Source organism: Aquila chrysaetos, chromosome 12, assembly GCF_900496995.4.
Source record: "Aquila chrysaetos chrysaetos chromosome 12, bAquChr1.4, whole genome shotgun sequence".
NCBI lineage: Eukaryota > Metazoa > Chordata > Aves > Accipitriformes > Accipitridae > Aquila > Aquila chrysaetos.
Window position 1 is genome coordinate 4,542,720 of NC_044015.1, and position 18,554 is coordinate 4,561,273.

General features: G+C 49.3%; 1 protein-coding gene across 1 annotated transcript in view; it reads right to left on the reverse strand.

Annotated features, from left to right (window-relative positions):
* Nucleotides 1–207: 207 nt before the first annotated feature.
* Nucleotides 208–18,554, reverse strand: part of LOC115349041 (mucin-5AC-like) — a 47,420-nt gene continuing 29,073 nt past the window's right edge. Inside the window, exons 2-6 of the mRNA XM_041127817.1 lie at nt 5,231–5,424; nt 4,765–4,860; nt 2,012–2,194; nt 755–1,754; nt 208–720 (exon numbers count right to left, since the gene is read on the reverse strand). Of these exons, the coding sequence (XP_040983751.1) occupies nt 208–720; nt 755–1,754; nt 2,012–2,194; nt 4,765–4,860; nt 5,231–5,424 (1,986 nt within the window). The remainder of the gene's footprint in view (nt 721–754; nt 1,755–2,011; nt 2,195–4,764; nt 4,861–5,230; nt 5,425–18,554) is intronic.

Consider the following 18,554-nt stretch of genomic DNA (forward strand, 5'->3'; position numbering starts at 1 on the left):
CCAGGTGGGCTGGAAGTGACTGCAGTGGTGGTTACAGCAGCCGGGCTGGACAGTCCTGCTGCGGTGGAGAGGAGCGTGGAGGTTTTGTCAAGAGCAGACGTTTGTGCTGGAGTGGAAGAGGGTGAAAGTGTAGTGCCAGGAGGAGACGTGGACTGGGCAGCTGTGCTGGAGGTTTTTATCGTGGTGGAGATGCCCACCGTTGTTGCCTCAAGGGTTGACGAGCCTGTCGCCGTAGCAGTGGAGGTTGTCAGCCGAGGTAGAGGTGGGTGTAGCTGTGGTTGCAGTTGTGGAAGTGTTCTCCAGAGCAGTGCTCAGAGTAGGAGCCGACTGGGTGGCGGCAGGAGGTGGGCTTGTCCCAGGAGCAGAGGAGGATGTTTGTGCGAGGCCCGTGGTGGGAGAGGCTGTTGTCTCTGGAGCTGTGGTGGTGACAAGAGCAGCAGTGGATGTTGCAGGTGGGCTGGAAGTGACTGCAGTGGTGGTTACAGCAGCTGGGCTGGACAGTCCTGCTGCGGTGGAGAGGAGTGCGGAGGTTTTGTCAAGAGCAGACGTTTGTGCTGGAGTGGAAGAGGGTGAAAGTGTAGTGCCAGGAGGAGACGTGGACTGGGCAGCGGTGCTGGAGGTTTCCCCCGTTGTAGATATGCCCACCGTTGTTGCCTCAACGGTGGATGTGCCTGTACCGGTAGCAGTGGAAGTTGTCAGCCGAGTAGAGGTGGGGTGTAGCTGTGGTTGCAGTTGTGGAAGTGTTCTCCAGAGCAGTGCTCAGAGTAGGAGCCGAGGTTGCGGCAGGAGGTGGGCTTGTCCCAGGAGCAGAGGAGGATGTTTGTGCGAGGCCCGTGGTGGGAGAGGCTGTTGTCTCTGGAGCTGTGCTGGTGACAAGAGCAGCAGTGGATGTTCCAGGTGGGCTGGAAGTGACTGCAGTGGTGGTTACAGCAGCCGGGCTGGACAATCCTGCTGCGGTGGAGAGGAGCGTGGAGGTTTTGTCAAGAGCAGACGTTTGTGCTGGAGTGGAAGAGGGTGAAAGTGTAGTGCCAGGAGGAGACGTGGACTGGGCAGCTGTGCTGGAGGTTTTTATCGTGGTGGAGATGCCCACCGTTGTTGCCTCAAGGGTTGACGAGCCTGTCGCCGTAGCAGTGGAGGTTGTCAGCCGAGTAGAGGTGGGTGTAGCTGTGGTTGCAGTTGTGGAAGTGTTCTCCAGAGCAGTGCTCAGAGTAGGAGCCGAGGTGGCGGCAGGAGGTGGGCTTGTCCCAGGAGCAGAGGAGGATGTTTGTGCGAGGCCCGTGGTGGGAGAGGCTGTTGTCTCTGGAGCTGTGGTGGTGACAAGAGCAGCAGTGGATGTTCCAGGTGGGCTGGAAGTGACTGCAGTGGTGGTTACAGCAGCTGGGCTGGACAATCCTGCTGCGGTGGAGAGGAGTGCGGAGGTTTTGTCAAGAGCAGACGTTTGTGCTGGAGTGGAAGAGGGTGAAAGTGTAGTGCCAGGAGGAGACGTGGACTGGGCAGCTGTGCTGGAGGTTTTTATCGTGGTGGAGATGCCCACCGTTGTTGCCTCAAGGGTTGACGAGCCTGTCGCCGTAGCAGTGGAGGTTGTCAGCCGAGTAGAGGTGGGTGTAGCTGTGGTTGCAGTTGTGGAAGTGTTCTCCAGAGCAGTGCTCAGAGTAGGAGCCGAGGTGGCGGCAGGAGGTGGGCTTGTCCCAGGAGCAGAGGAGGATGTTTGTGCGAGGCCCGTGGTGGGAGAGGCTGTTGTCTCTGGAGCTGTGCTGGTGACAAGAGCAGCAGTGGATGTTCCAGGTGGGCTGGAAGTGACTGCAGTGGTGGTTACAGCAGCTGGGCTGGACAATCCTGCTTGCGGTGGAGAGGAGTGGGAGGGTTTTGTCAAGAGCAGACGTTTGTGCTGGAGTGGAAGAGGGTTGAAAGTGTAGTGCCAGGAGGAGACGTGGACTGGGCAGCTGTGCTGGAGGTTTTATCGTGGTGGAGATGCCCACCGTTGTTGCCTCAAGGGTGGATGTGCCTGTACCGGTAGCAGTGGAGGTTGTCAGCCGAGTAGAGGTGGGTGTAGCTGTGGTTGCAGTTGTGGAAGTGTTCTCCAGAGCAGTGCTCAGAGTAGGAGCCGAGGTGGCGGCAGGAGGTGGGCTTGTCCCAGGAGCAGAGGAGGATGTTTGTGCGAGGCCCGTGGTGGGAGAGGCTGTTGTCTCTGGAGCTGTGGTGGTGACAAGAGCAGCAGTGGATGTTCCAGGTGGGCTGGAAGTGACTGCAGTGGTGGTTACAGCAGCCGGGCTGGACAATCCTGCTGCGGTGGAGAGGAGCGTGGAGGTTTTGTCAAGAGCAGACGTTTGTGCTGGAGTGGAAGAGGGTGAAAGTGTAGTGCCAGGAGGAGACGTGGACTGGGCAGCTGTGCTGGAGGTTTTTATCGTGGTGGAGATGCCCACCGTTTGTTGCCTCAAGGGTTGACGAGCCTGTCGCCGTAGCAGTGGAGGTTTGTCAGCCGAGTAGAGGTGGGTTGTAGCTGTGGTTGCAGTTGTGGAAGTGTTCTCCAGAGCAGTGCTCAGAGTAGGAGCCGAGGTGGCGGCAGGAGGTGGGCTTGTCCCAGGAGCAGAGGAGGATGTTTGTGCGAGGCCCGTGGTGGGAGAGGCTGTTGTCTCTGGAGCTGTGGTGGTGACAAGAGCAGCAGTGGATGTTCCAGGTGGGCTGGAAGTGGACTGCAGTGGTGGTTACAGCAGCTGGGCTGGACAATCCTGCTGCTGGGTGGAGAGGAGTGCGGAGGTTTTGTCAAGAGCAGACGTTTTGTGCTGGAGTGGAAGGAGGGTGAAAGTGTAGTGCCAGGAGGGAGACGTGGACTGGGCAGCTGTGCTGGAGGTTTTTATCGTGGTGGAGATGCCCACCGTTGTTGCCTCAAGGGTTGACGAGCCTGTCGCCGTAGCAGTGGAGGTTTGTCAGCCGAGTAGAGGTGGGTGTAGCTGTGGTTTGCAGTTGTGGAAGTGTTCTCCAGAGCAGTGCTCAGAGTAGGAGCCGAGGTGGCGGCAGGAGGTGGGCTTGTCCCAGGAGCAGAGGAGGATGTTTGTGCGAGGCCCGTGGTGGGAGAGGCTGTTGTCTCTGGAGCTGTGGTGGTGACAAGAGCAGCAGTGGATGTTGCAGGTGGGCTGGAAGTGACTGCAGTGGTGGTTACAGCAGCCGGGCTGGACAATCCTGCTGCGGTGGAGAGGAGCGTGGAGGTTTTGTCAAGAGCAGACGTTTGTGCTGGAGTGGAAGATGGTGAAAGTGTTTTCCCAGGAGGATAATTGGACTGGGCAGCTGTGGTGGAGATTTTCACCTTAGTGGAGATGCCCACCGTTGTTTTCTCAATGGTTGATGTGCCTGTACCGGTAGCAGTGGAGTTTATCACCAGAGTAGAGTTGAGTTTTGCTGTGGTCACAGCTGTGGACTTGTTCTCCAGAGCAGTGGTTAGAGTAGGAGTCGAGGTGTCGGCAGGATGTTGGTCTGCCGCCTGGTATTTGGAGGCTGTTCTGTTTATATTCGAAGTTTTTATTTTACTTTTCTTTCTTATTGGGGCGGGGGGGGGGGGAGGGGGGAGGGGGGGGGGGAGCGGAGCGGGGGGGTGGTAGGGAAAGGGCGGGGTGGGGAGGGGGAGGGATCGGGGAAGGGGGGGGGAGGGAGGGGGGAGGGATGGGCAAGGGGGGCATGGGGCAGGGTGGGGGGGGAGGGCGGGGGGGGGAGGGGGGCGGTGTGATGGGATGTTGGGGAGGTGGTGGGGGGGGGGGGAGGCGGGGGTTTTTTTTGTGGGAGAGGGGTGAGGCGGGGGGGGGTGGGCGGGGGGGGGGGGGGGTCGGCGGGGAGGGGGGGCGCCGGGTGGGGATAGGTGGAGGGGGGGGGGAGTTTTGGGTCGTGGGGGGTGGGGGGGGGTGGGGGAGCGGGGGGGGGAGGTGGGCGAGGCTGGGGGGGAGGGGGAAGAGGGGGGGTGAGAGGGGGGGAGGGTAGGGGGGGGGAGGGTGGGGGGGGAGGGGGGAGGCGGGGGGGGGGGGAGGGTGAGGGGAGGCGGAGGGGGAGGGGGGGGAGGGGAGGGGGGGGTGGGGGGGGGGGCCGCTCAGGGGGCGGGAGGTGGGTGGCCGGATTGGACGGTGCGGGGGGCAGGAGGAGCGGGGTGAGGGGGGTGGGCGGGGGGTGGAGTTGGGAGAACAGGGGCGGGTGGGGGGGAATGTGGGGGAGACAGGGGGGGTGTGGGGAGCGAGGGGGGGTGTGCGGGAGGCTAGGGGGGCTGGGATGGTGGGAAGGGGGTGTTGGGGTTTGGTGGGGGGGGGGGGAGGAGGCGGGAGATGAGAGGGGGGCGGAGGGGGCGGGCGGTAGTGTGGGGAGGGGGGGGGGGGGAGGGGGGGTAGGGGAGGGGCGAGGAGTGGGGTAGGGGGGGGGGCAGTAGACGTGGGTGTGGGGGGTGGAGGGGTGAGGGGAGTAGGGGGGTGGGGAGGCAGGGGGGGAGAAGGGGGGGTGGGAGGGAGGCTACAGCGGGAGAAGCAGGCTGGTGGCTGGAAGAGGGGGGGGGGGTGAGGGGGGGGGAAGGCGGGTGGCCGGGAGGAGAAGGGGAGGGGGCGGGGAGGGGGGGATAGCGGGGGGGGAGAGAGGGGGGAGAAGGGTGAGGGGGAGGGGGGAGGGGGTGCGGATGACGGGGGTAGCGGGGGGGGGGAGGGGGAGACGGAGGCGGAGGGGGGGGGGAGGGAGAGGGGGGAGGGGAAGGGGGGGGGGGGGGTGTGTGGGGGAGGGGGGGAGCAGATGGGGTGCCTGGTGCTGGCGTGGGAGGGGGACGTCGGGGGCCGGGGTGTAAGGGCGGGGATCGGGTTGGGTGGAGGTATTGGGGGGGATGGGTGAGGAGGGGCACTGAGGGGGGGAGGAGAGGCGGGGGGGGAGAGGGTGTGTGGCGGGTGGAGGAAAGTGTGCGAATGGAGATCGGGGTGGGGGGGGGGGGAAATGGGGTGGACGTGGGGGGGGGGGTGGTTGCAGGAGGGCGGGTTGAGGGGGTGGGGTAGGGGAAGGGGGGGGGTGGTGGGGGGGGGGGGGGGAGGTGGTCGGGGGGAGAGGGAGAGGTGGAGGGGGGGAGGGGAGGAGAGGGAGGGGGGGGGACGGAGGGAAGGGGGGAGGGGGGTGAGTGTGGGGCGTGGGGGGGGGGGGGTGGGGAGGGGGAAGGGTAAGTGGAGCGAGGGAGGAGAGGTGAGGGGCGGGGAGGGGGGGGAGGAGGAAGGGGGGGGAGAGATCGGGGGTGAGTGGCGGGGGAGACGGGGGAGTGGGGGGGGGGCGGGGGGGGGGGGGGAGAGAGGCGAGGGCAGGGGTGATGGAGGGGGGAGGGGCGGGGAGGCAGGATTGTTTTTTTTTTTTTTGGTACGTCGTGGAGGTGGTGCGCCGTGTGCAGGAGTTTGTCAACTGCTGGGTAGTGAGAGCGTATCCCTGGAGGGGAGAGAGGTGGGGGGACGGTGAGAGAAGGGCAGATGGGGGGGGTGGGGAAGAGGGGGGGGGGGAAGTGGGAGGGAGAGGAGGGTGTGGGGGAGGGGGGGGGGAGGGGCAGGGGGACGGGGGTGACGAAGGGAGGGGGTGGGGGGGGGGGGAAGGACCAAGGGGGGGAGAGGGGGGGGAGGGGGGAGGGAGCGGAGGGGGGGGGAATGCGGAGCGGGGGAGGGGGAGGGGCGGAGGGATGGGGGGTAGATGGAGTGCGAGAGGGAGTGTGGGGAATAGGGCAGGGGGAGGGACAGCGCGGGGACGAGAGGGGAGAGTGGTGAGGGGGAGGGGGAAGGGGAGAGGAGGGGGGGGGGGGAGAGGGGCGAGGGGGTGTGGTAGGGGAGGGAGCGAGGGGGGGAGGGGGAGGGGATAGTGTGGGGGTGCGACTGGGCGAGGGTGGAGGGGGGTGACGGAAACGGAGGGAGGGGGGTTGGGAAGTCGGGGATTGTGGGGGAGTTTTGTGGGCGGGCGGAGGAGCGAGGGGGGAGGCAGGGAGGTGCGGGGGGGGGGGTTAGCGACGGTGGGGTGAGGTGTAGGGGGGGCCGGGAGAGGGGGCGGGAGGGGAGGGGGAGGAGGGAGGGGAGGAGCGGAGGGGGCGGGGGGGGGAGAGAGAGGGGGGGGGGGGGGAGGGGGGGGGGGATGGGGGCGGGGCGGGGGGTGCTGGCGGTGATGGGGGGGGGGGAAGGTGGGGGGGGGGGGGGAGGGGGTGGCGGGAGGGAGTGGGGGAGGGTGTGGGGCGGGAGGGGCGGGGGGGTGGGGGTAGAGGTGGGGCTTTGTGGGGGGGGGGATGGGGGGGGGTGGGGGAGGGGGGGGGGGGGGGGGGAGGGGTAGGTGAGGGGGAGGGGCGGGGGGAGGAGGAGAGCGGGAGGGGGAGGCGGGGGGGAGCGGGGGGGGGGTGGACGAGGGAGGGGGGGGGACGTGGCAGGGGGGGAGCCGGGATTTTTGGCAGGGCCGGGCCAGGCGGATTGGCGGGGGGGGTCGTGGGGAGGCGGGATGAGGGTTGGACGCGAGAGGGTGAGGGTGGGGGAGGGAGCGGGGGAATCGGGGGGGGTGGGGGCGGTGCGGGTGGGGGTTTAAGTGAGGATGGGGGGTAGGGAGGAAGAGGAGGGGAGGGTGAGGGAGGGAGGGAAGCGGGTCTGGAAGGGCGAAGGGGACGTGGGGGAAGGGAGGGAGAGCGGGGTTGGGGAAGGCGGGGAGGGAGCGTGGGAGGGAGGGGGGGGAGGAGAGGGGGGAGGGGAGCGAGAGGGGGAGGTGGTGTGGGTGGGGGGGGGGGGCGGGGGGGAAAGATGGGTGGGGGAGAGACGAGTAGGTTTTTTTTCTGTTTTTTCTTTGTTGTTTTATTGGGTTTGTTATTGTTTTTTTGGTCACAGCTGTGGACTTGTTCTCCAGAGCAGTGGTTAGAGTAGGAGTCGAGGTGTCGGCAGGATGTTGGTCTGTCCCGCTGGTATTGGAGGCTGTTTCTGTTTTATATGAAGTTTTATGTCAATCATTGATAGACACCTGGTTACATTCTTAGTATAACTGATCGATTCCCTTTTGCTAAAACCTCTTGTGATAAAGTAAATGAGATTGGATTTTACAATTTTTTCCTTTTGCTCCTTAACAGTATTTTTTTTTCATGGGCTTGTTATTTTTGGTATTGTTGTGTAACGTTCTTCTTTTTACCGTAGTGAAGGTAGTTCACTGAGAATTCCCCTATAACCAAATTTGTTCATTTCCAATGAGAAATCTTGTTCCTACCCGTCCCCAATTCTTTTACACCTCTCCAGATTTCCATAAGCCATGGAAAAGAGGGTGAAAGACTGAGTGTTTATGTATTGCTAGAACATTTTTTTGAGAACTCTGAGCTATTTCAATTTTTTGAATATATTTCACTGAGGGACATACTGTTAAGTGATGTCTGGTTTTTTCAGATTTCAAAACAGTAGTAGATACCCAAACGGATCAATAAAGGGGTCAAGAAAAACACCTCTTAAGAAGTCCAGTATTTTTCAAGCTGCTTTTTATGTAATCATTATATATCAATACTATATATATTTCTTTAGGTTTTCTGAATTGGCAGCACCTGGAATATCTGCTATTCATCCATGTCTACATCACTGAATGACAACACAATAGCTCTGTTTTTGTCATCCTAAAAGAATTACTCTCTTCCCTTGGGGTATACACTAATGTCCAAAATCATCTAGATTGTATGTATCTAAGGAGGCACTCATTCTATTAATAATCCTTTACAGTAGTCACACCCTATGCCTCCACGGTCTCTCCCTTGTCAGGTCGGTTGTGTCACCTCAGAAGATTCTCTTCTTGTGAGGCATACCAGCCTGGTTAGGTAACACTTGTGCTTGACACCCACCAGGAAACTAGCAGGGTTGATGTTCTGACTGAGATAGTGCCATCACAGAGAGAAAAGATGGGGAAAAGAAGAGGTATTCAGACCAAGCTCTTCAAAATGTAAGGAATCACTATCATATCCCAGCATCCTAGCAAACAATTCCTTTGTTGTCACAATAGGCTAGATGGACAACTGAAGAGAAGAATTCGTGTGGAGTTTTGCATGCAGATGCTTGTGCTGCTTGCACTGCTGGAAGACCTGAGCTTGCTGTGCACCCACCTGGAGCCACTTGGCTGTGAGCCACCTCCAGTCTAGAGGCTGTATTGCCACAGTAACATGCTGTGCAAAGCAAACTAATAAACACTCCTTCGTGGCATGACTTGTTAGCTGTGATGCAGTGCTAAGCAAAGCACAGCTCTATCCCTTATACCCCAAAATAATGCCCTGTCTCTTCCCAGTTCCTTTATCTTTGTTGTGTTTTTAGATTCCAAACTCATTCAAGTGAGGCTCTAGCATTTTTGTACATGAGAGGGCTCGGGAGGCTGTAGAATATTAAAAATAACAGGCACGGTAATACTAATGCTTACAACTAAATAAAGCCTTGAAAGTTGGGAGGCAAGAGTCAATGAAAGTACATTCCTTATTAGAAGAAATGATGCAGATCTGTATAAACATCAGAAATACCTTTTTTCTAAAATGTGCGATACTGGAATCCCTGTACCCTGTTGTGTTTAGATATAGATATAGATATAAAACCACAATTCTGCCTTTTTTCTGTACTGTCTGGGTGATTTAAGCCATTCCTGGAAATATCTAATAGATTTGCTGTGGTTTTTTTCAGAATGCCAAAGAATGGGACCAAACACAACGAACTGATTTTGTCTTATATCTTCATTTGGTGTAGCTGCTAGATCTGTACCTCGGTATCGGTATGTTTGCAATGTTCCTGTAACATAGAACAATGTTTGCTCTCTGTACAATGGGATGTATGATTTACTTTCAGGCTATGCAAAGTAGCTCCTGGCAGAGAGGTCCAGTGATTCACAGAGGCTAACTTCTCTATATCCCAAACAAGTCCTCTAGCCAGCAAACTGGAAGCACACATTTGTCTAACAGGATATATTCATATTTAAGTAGTAATTTTGTTTACTTTGAAATATTGAGATTGATTTGCAAACTATAGAACCAAGGATGTGATTACCTGTCCTTCTAATGGAGTAGTATTCACAAAGAATTCACCAAAATATCAAAGTCTCATCACAGTATGCATACTACAGTGCACCATGGATTTCCTGGTCCTAGTCAGAAATTCAAAGGGCAGTAGGACAATAGTAAATTGCTGTAAATCAAAGCTGGGTTTTTTTGTGATGCAGTGGCAAAAGGCAAATATTTTCACATCAACTGGCAAAATGGTCCCCATTTAAAATCTGGCTCTGGGCTGAAATCCTTGTGCAGATTTCTATACAGCAGCTAAGATGAAAACAGCCAAAAGGCTACTGGGAGAGAGTAAATTAAAGTAAATTAATACAATTTTTGTATTATGCAAGTTTTTTGGAGCCCATATCATTTAAAGCAATGTTTAGCTCCTGTGTTTCCCCTCTAATTCAGAATTAAAACAGCCTTAATTGCCTTTACTTTAAAACTAACTAGTATCAGTTAAGCTACTGGTTGTATGAACAAAGGGATTTTATACATTTTTACCAATGCACTTGAAACTTCTTCTCCATTAATTTGAATTAATTCTCCTGAGTATCTGCGCTTGGGCAGCTCTGTAAGTCACTGGGACTTAAACTCCTAAATGTCTTATTTATTTTAGAAAATGAGATTTATACTCCTTTAAGTAACCACTACCACAAAACTGCTTTTCCATATAGAAATCAAGTAATTCAAACTTGAATATTAAAAAATCTTGAATTTTTAGATTATTAAATGACTTCTAGATTTTAAATTCAGAGGTATTTACAAAGCTAATTTTCATTTTATAAGAAATATCATTTCAGTGACTTGAGCATTCCAGAGCCTCAGACCTATGTCATTTTGTTGCCATTAAAAATGTCATTCTTGCTTTTCAGATACCACTTTTTCATGGGTAAAATATACGATTTGAAAGCATTATAAAATTTTCAAAATATTTCTAGCTTGATTATTTTCTAGAAACATTTATGCTTTGGACTTTTTCCTCTTTTTATGAATTAAAAACTTAACTGAGGATTGTACATGAACAGTTTATAAAGTAAACATTAACATCTCACTCATTCTTCTAAAAAAACATAAGAAATTAACTTTGGTTGCTAAAAACAAATATAACAGTTTATATTCTGGCTTTTGCTAAATGAATATCAGCTTTTGTTATTACCTCCCCATTTATATTCACTAAAGCTGGAAAACCATATGTCTTCCTCTCTGTTATTTTCTCCTTTTAACTGATGAAAACTTGAGTAAATGTGAATGCTAAAAAATGACAAGGCAATGAGCAAGATAAGCATGCCACTCAAAAGTGTATGACAAAGGGTTTTTCACTTGTACCACAAGCTAAATTCTGAATAGATTTAATCAACAGTATTATTTGAAGTACTTACAGAGTTAGGAATAAAATACATTACCTTTGGTTATAGTTTTTAGTGGTAGTAATTTCATTTGAAAAATATGTAAAACTTTACAGAATATATTGACAGAGTTTTTCTGTCAAAGTAGCAAATAAATTAAACTTACCTGAAAAGCAGCATAATGCTATGATAATATATATAAACTTCTGCTTATATTGAGATAAATTTGTTGTCCAATCCATCTTTTTTTCTTACAGGATTATAGTTTTACCAGCTGAGTCCAAAATTCCCTTCAGTATCTGCTGTGCTCTTGGTAACAGGGAAATAGCTCTCACAACCAAGTGAAGAAGATGAGTCTGATGGTCAAGGTGAAATGTTCTTAAACTAAAGCACCTTGCATAATGCCAGCACTTTGTTGAGGGTTTGGTGAGTGACACACCTGCTTGTACCTTACAGTCAAGGATTTTAAAATTAGAATATGGTACTTTCCCTCTAGGTAAGGTAAATAAGAAACTTGCTGCTTGAAAAGGTCAGTATGCATTAATCTGAGCATGAAATGATCAGGAATGGGGACTAGTCTACACCCTTAAGACGGCCACAATCACACATTCATCTCAGATATTTAAGTTCAGGGTGGACACGTAACAGAAAGGAAGACAGTAGTTTTGCTGAGTTTTAAGTTTACATTTCATTATTACAACTTTTTTATGAATAACAAGAAAATATTTCCTGATGCTATTTTGTGAATCGCTGTATAATAATAAAGGTCCAGTTTGATTGTTTAGAAAAAACTCATTGGTCTTATCCTTCCTAGCTGAATCACACAAATTCTTTGGGGCCAAGGTTATATCCACTGCTGTAACTGCAAACAGACAACTTTGTTTAGTCTCAGTGGTCCCCTGGAATTTCTTCCACTGAGGCTGAATGAGAGAATGGACAAAAGGATTCAGGAGAACATCTTTGAGGGAATGTGCAAAAGTAGACAGATGGATAAAGTGGCAAAATTCAGCAAATTCATGTGCTGCTATTGCTAGATAACTGGAGTAGTAAGTAACAGTGTAGTTTAAGGAAGGACAGCCACATCCATGAATTCAGATGATAATTAAAAAGCTTTTCCAACTATTTTGGACCATTGCCAATACTGAATTAGTTTGACACTTTGTGCCTTTTGAATTCTTTATCATGATTAATCTACAAAGAAAATTAAAATCTACGGGTGTTCAGACTCTGGCTTTGGGTTCCCTCATCCCTGAAGTCCTTTCCTTGTTCTCTTTCCAGAATCCTGTTTCCCTTTCCTCTCACACTTCTTCCAAACCTGAAATGTCTTGTTCAAGATGGACACAGGAAAAAAAAATTTATCTGCATTTTCCATGAGATTCTAGTTAACAGTTCTTACTAAGCCATGTGCTTTGGCTAGGGAAAGGGCCAATTCCTTTTTAATACCTGCTTCCTGACGGAGAGTCTTCACTACCCATTCAGTTCTAGGTTTAGAAGGGTCAGTTTTCAGTTTCTAGCAATGCCTGTAGAAAAGTAGATGTTTGTCTGTATTACCTAGAAAGTCTCTAGCATACAATTATAATTCAATCAGCTGGCTTGTGAGTATTAGAGAAATGCTTAGTTTGATTGGATTGAATACTCATGTTCTATTTGCTGTGTTGTAGAACTTGTGGGGTACAGTTCTGCTTTGAATATCCAATTTTTTTGTGAATGCTTGAGTTAATTTACATTAAAAATGTTCTTTTCACAGGTAAAGGACTAATAAACACTGGCTAATATATTCATAACAAAACTAAAGTAAATTCAGTTTTCCTACTTGAATAACTGCATAGTTCTTAGAAGCCTGGATTCATTCACATAAATGTTATTTCTCTGTAAAATGCAATTTCCATTTGTTTATGTGATAGAAAGACACACATAATTGCTTGGGTTGCACTGGTTGGATAAGGTATAAAGATTAAAAGTTCTTCCCAAAGTTTCTGAAATTACTGCAAGCACATATGTCATGGTCTGAGGAACTGACGTGTGTGTGTTCTTGCCTGGTTGTGCAAGCAGTTAGGTAAGTTGAACGCACATCCTTGACCTTTCCTCAAGTGTTAGTAAGGGAGAAACAATTTGTGATTCACAATTCATTTCTGCTTGGTTAGCCACTGTCTTTAACACGATCTTTCTTTTGCTTTATCTTTATGCATAAAAAGGGTTAAAAATTTGGAGGGGAGGGGAATCATCCCAGCTTGCTGTAGAGTCATTTGGAGAGAGAGAGAGATGTAGTATTAAAAAACATGGAGGTAAATAAAATTGAAACAAAGGAGCTTTGGGAATAATTCTGAGAATCTTAAAGGTGTATGCAAAAAGACACAAACCCCCTGTTTTCACTTTGAATTTTAAGTACCAATAGCCAGTGGAGTTTGCTTATTCTTGTAGTCCACCGAGTATCGAAATCCTGGATGGGAGAGCTACACAGACCCATACACCAAGAAGCAGGCCTGATGATACTACTAATAATAATAGAATTTGCAGGCAAAATCTACTTGTGGAAATAGGTCCTATCACAAACATCTTTGTGATATAAAGGCAATGGTCACCACATGGGATGACATGAGATCCCTTTAAAAAAAAAAAAAAAAAAGTTTTATTTTTGTGATGTCTCTCCAGTAACGTTTGCATAAGCCAGCATAATTTTCTTCTAAGCAGCACTCAGGTGTTTGTACCTCCCCGGTAGGAACACCTAGTTGCGTACACTCCTTATTTTGCACATGTAAATGAAAGTGAAGGGAAAGGCCTGACTAGTTTGGAAAGAATGCAGCACCTTCAGAAAGGCTGTTGATAATTTCCTTTTTAAGCCTGCCATTTTAACCAGGAATGAACTTTCTTAAGAGAACTTCAGTTCTCAAACAGGAATAATTCTTGCACTTCTGCTGGTGTGGCAAAGGAAACCTTAGTGGGAAATCATGATACTTTTCTAAATAGCTTGAAAAGCAATTCATAATAACTTTCACTCTTCGACTGTCCTGTGTTAATGAATACTCACTAGAGTAAACTATGATTGATTTATCAAGTTTTACCGGTCTGTTTTGTAACTGAATACTTCCTTCTGCTGGTATTAACGAAGAACTGCATTTTGAACACAAACCAGGTAGTGCTGTGGAAGGAAGTTATTTCCCCTCTTTCTGTACTATTTTATTTTCATTTACTTCTGGATTAGGGCATTGTTTAAGTTTTTTGCTATTGTCTGAGCAGATATCCTCTCAAGAGCTCCTTTGCCAAGCTTACCCTACACCCAAAACCCAACTCTGATGCAGGTAACTGCCTGAAAGCAGTGAGAGAACATGGCACAACATTAATGGGCTAAGTTAAAAGGGCAAATGTAATAGAGAATTTGGACAACGTTCCCTGTGAGTGAATGCTCAAATAAAAACTCCTCTGCTCTTGAAGGGCAGAAATCTGCAGCCAAGTCGCTAACTCTGCCCTGCAGCCCAAACTCATGCCCTGAAGGCCTGAGTGACCAGAGCATTCTTCAACATCTGCACGGAGGGAATACCACGTCTGTAATGGCAAACAAAAATAATTCCACAGCACAAAGAGAGTTTCTAAGGAGTAAATGGACATATATAACATGTCACACAGGACAAGTTTCCAGAAAATCATGCGAAAATCTCCCTAGTTTAAGGGATATTAATGCATTTCAGATGACGCTGGGGGAGGAGCAAAAACACCTCTGAAAGACGATGATCTGACCCGAAATGAACTGTTTCAAACTATTAAATGAGAGAAAAGAAACAGCTGATCACTTTTACCCAATAAATCTATAAAATCTCGTACCTGCAGCGCTGGTGCCCGTCCACGCCATGCCCGCCGTCCCCACGGTGGCCATGGAGGTCTGTGTCCCACCATAGGCAGCCTTCCTGGAGCGAGGGAAGCCGAGCAGCGCCATGGGGCCAAGGACTGAGGGGCTCCCTTTGGGCCCCCCCGTACCTCGCACTCCGGGTGCTGCGAGACCTGCCAGAGCCAAAATAGCCGCTGTGGAAGGGCCGCACGCGCTGCTCCTGTCAGCCGGAGGCACAGCGGGGTCAGCTGCGTGGCGGAGGCCCAAGTCGGTGGCACTTGAGGAGCTGTCTGGGGCTGGTGGGGAAGAGCAGCCTTCGGCGTTGGGGACTGACTGGGGGGAAGTCTGTGGAGAGTTCACGGCTTCACCCTCGTAGATGGGGGACAGGGATGTGCCTGCCGTTCGTGCTGTGGTGGGCTTTGGGGTGCGGGTCGAGAGCTCCGCGGGCACCGCTGTGGCGTCGGCGGGTTGGTGGCCCGCTTTATCTGCAGCGCCTCGCCTGAGGAGAGGTGGCCTAGGCAAAACTCTGTCTTCTGGGGTTGTGGTTCTGCTCGTAGCCGGGCCGCGGTTCTCCTGCGAAGCTGTCGCTAGTCCCAGTGCCGTGGGTTCGGCCTCTTGCGGCGTTCCCCCCATCACTGCCAGTTCATCTGTGCCATGCAGCACGCTGCTTTCACCTGCTGATGAAATAAATAGGTCTCAATACTTAGCAAAAATTAAGAAATGCATCTTCTGAGGATAGGATTTTTATTTTTTTTTTTTTTTCATTTTTTTAATCCTTTTTTTCTGTGAGATTTTAACACGCTTCTTATTCTTTTGATATCTTTTCTCTTTTCTGAACCAGGACTCCTGATCTGCCTGCTCCAAATAGAGCCACTGCGTGTAGCAGAGCCAAGACTCTTCCAGCCAGGGACCTACAATCCTTCTTTGCTCAAGCAATCCTCCAGGATGCAGAGTGGGCAGCGCAGCGGTTCTGCATGCAGGACCCTCAGCGGAGGGAGCGTTTTCTCTGTGGCCCCCAGGAGATAGAGGGTTTCTCTGCAATAATTCCGGTATTTTAACTTTGTCTGCTTTAAAACTCATGTAAAGAGTTTCTCTTTTTTTTTTTTCAGTCTGAATTTCCACCTCATGGTTGTTGCTTTTGTTGCCTAATTCTAGTAATTTAAGATATCAGATATTGGTAAAACATTTATTTGTGAGCAGTTTGGGGGTTTTTGGCTTTAAGGTTTCCTTTAACAGTCAGTGGATACATACCAGTTTTAATAAGGGACCCTCTGGACTTCTGCAGCAGTTTTACAGATGCAGACGAGAGCATCTGTAAATGATGCAATGAATACTGAAACCTTTTTTCCTAGAAGTTTCTTGTTAAAACACAAATTAGGTTTGTATTCTTAGACTTGACTGCAATTTTGCCTTTAAGCGCTTGCACTGTGCTGAACTGGATTAGGACAGGTTATGTGTGCAGAAATTGCAGGTTCATTTTCTTTTCTTGTGCCGAAAGAATATCCTATATCCTATCAGATATAGGATATTTGCAGTCTGGGGTAAAAAAATCCCTGAATATACTGGACCTAGCTTTTCTCTGTTTACACAAATAATGGAATTTGGGCACAATCCCATCGAGTGTTAAAAAATCTCTCACTGAATTATTACTAGAACTTGGACCTTACTGCTACGCAAACCAAGTAGATTCAGGTATTCTTCCTTTTGGTATCCAGAGGGAAAAATAGTAACAACTTCAAACTGCAAAAGGTGCAGCTTTGATCAAGTGCGTGCGTGACTGTATCAGTCGCCATTTGTTCAAACTCCTTCGCAGTTACTGTCCCCTATTTACAGCTGGTTAACAACGTGCAGTAAACCTTACTTCTCATCATGGGGCATATGCCACAGGCTGCTCAAGTTTTAACTATTTTGGACTTTTTTTCTCTCTCTTCTTCATTCCCAGAATAACAGGCAATTACTAGAAAGTATCTCAGTTATGTTCTGCCTTGAATTCATGCCTTTGCAGTGTATGCATGTTAGGTACAAATATTTTCCAGAACATTTTTTAATACACTCTGCTACTATTAGTCCTGGCTTAAATATCGTTAGACATAGATGTATAGATTTGACACATAATTACACATTCACAATTCCCTTTAAAAAAATCTTCCCCCTTCATTATAAAAGCTTACAATTTCCCTGGAGCATTCTATGAAATAATTCACACAAGGTGCGTCCTACCTGTTGCGCATATGTTGAAATAAAATGCCAAGACTATGAATATATTTTGTGTAAAATATTGCACAGAGCAGTGTTTCCAAGTCATTTTGTTGCCTTGAGACTACTTGTCCAAATGAGAGATTGCTTCAGGCTTCCTGCAACTCTGCTACCTCTGCAAGCAAATTCCAAATGTTATGGAAGTAACTCAGGTAATGCAAGCATGTTGCTCTGTTAGCTGAGCAGCTGACACACCTTAAAGTCCTGCTTAGTTCTTAAACTAAGCTGTTGTTATTTGGGCAAAAAGACTGTGGACCCAATGTGTTGATTTATAGTTACAAAAATCCACTTATGTTTGTGCATCCATTTAAAACTTTCACGAGGACTCATATTGCCTAGCTAAGTCTTTGTATGCAAAAATGGATTTGTGGCAACATTAATGAAAAAACATTTGGGGGAAAAAAAAAAAAAAAAGAAATACTGGGTTTATTGGGCTGAAGTTTAGTTGTCAAGTTGGGAACAAGGGAGGTCTCCAAAAGTAACATTACCATTATTGACCATTAGAAAATGTGTCGATGGCACATAACTGCCCAGACTGTGGAAAGGGAGACAGGCAGTCACTCAGGGGGTCCCTTACCCCCCAGCTCTTTCACAGACTGTGTGGAGAAGGTTTGGGTTTGCAGGAGCAATTCCTCACACCACCTTTTGCTCAAATAAAGGAAATGGCTAATTAAGAAAAATCACTCCTGTGTGGTTTTGTGATTATCAAATCAACCTCAAACAGTTGCAAAGAATCTAATGGACTGTAACTATCCCTTTGCTATTGCTTCAGGTGGTGTTCAGGTACCCAGAGAGCTGAATGTGCTAGCAGTGGACTGGAGGTGTTCAAAAGTGTCCTTTGGGGACTAGAATGAGATCACTGATCTCATTTCATACAAAAGTGATACCACTAGCAACATACCTTAAACCCCATCAAGTCCCTACTGTCCTAATTAGGCAGTGGTTTTGTAAAGGCAGCTTTCTTAGAGAAATGAAATGAAATTATAAGCTGGAAAATACTCTGTGTTTGTTTCCAGAATGAAAAATGCATGTTGTAAGTTAGTATTATATTTACTGTTTGACATGGGGAAGGAGTTGCTGTCTGGAGATTGTTTAGTAACAGTCCAGTCTGTTTTCTGTGCAAGGCCTGTGTTTGCCTCTGCATCTTCGTCGTATGCGTGTCCTGCTACGTCAAACAAAACAGGGTCTCTCCTTGCGCATCATGTGGGCCACTAGAGGCCATCCTATACCTCATAAAATAAAGTAGCAAAGTACATGGGAATAAAGGATAACAGCAAAGACTCATAAAAGAATAATTAAAGTCTAGACATTTTTAAAGCAAACCAAGCAGTTTGTTTTGGGAGAGGTTGTTCTTTGCTTGCACCCTTATGAGTCTGGTGTGTTTTTTCCTGAAGTATTTGCTACTGAAGGAGCAAGGGTGCTGCATTGCACTAGACTGTGCTTCCATTAGTAGCATAAATTCAACGGTCTTTTAGTTACACCTGGTATTGTTGCAGTTTCATAGGAGAGTATTTAAAACCTTTTCTGTCTGACAATGCCATTCTGTTTTTCTGTTTAACTACAGATTAAATTCCATATTGAATCTATTCCTTCATGTAGAGGCTGCCAAAGGGTAAAGACTGAGGTCAAACAGAGCACCTTGGGGCGTGAAGGAGGCAAAGGAAAAACTAACAAGGTACAGTCCTTCCATGTCTTCCCTCCTAGCAACATGTAAAACACAAAAGCCTTTGTAGTAGGAGTGGAGGGAGAGGTCAGCCCTTGTCACCATGCAGCAATAAAACACAAGATATTTGGGCTTTACTGGAGCAATTCAGAATGAAGGGGGCAAACATCTACCATAAGGAAAAAGCAACAAGGAACCTAAGCTCAATTGACTGAGTTGAACTTTATAATGAGGTCTTTTGGTAGCATTTGACATCCAGTTTTTACAGGCTTAACTAAAAAGTCAAGGCACCTTGCAAACCCCATGTTACCTTTTGAAACCAGAGCTTGGTTCTTGTTTTCCCTAATGCATGGCTGGCGTAATGGCAGATGCAGGTAGCCTAGGGATGAGGCAAAGCACTGCACTTGTGAGCGTCCCTATGCCAAAGCCCAGTCTTGAGCATGTCAGTATTTTACTTCA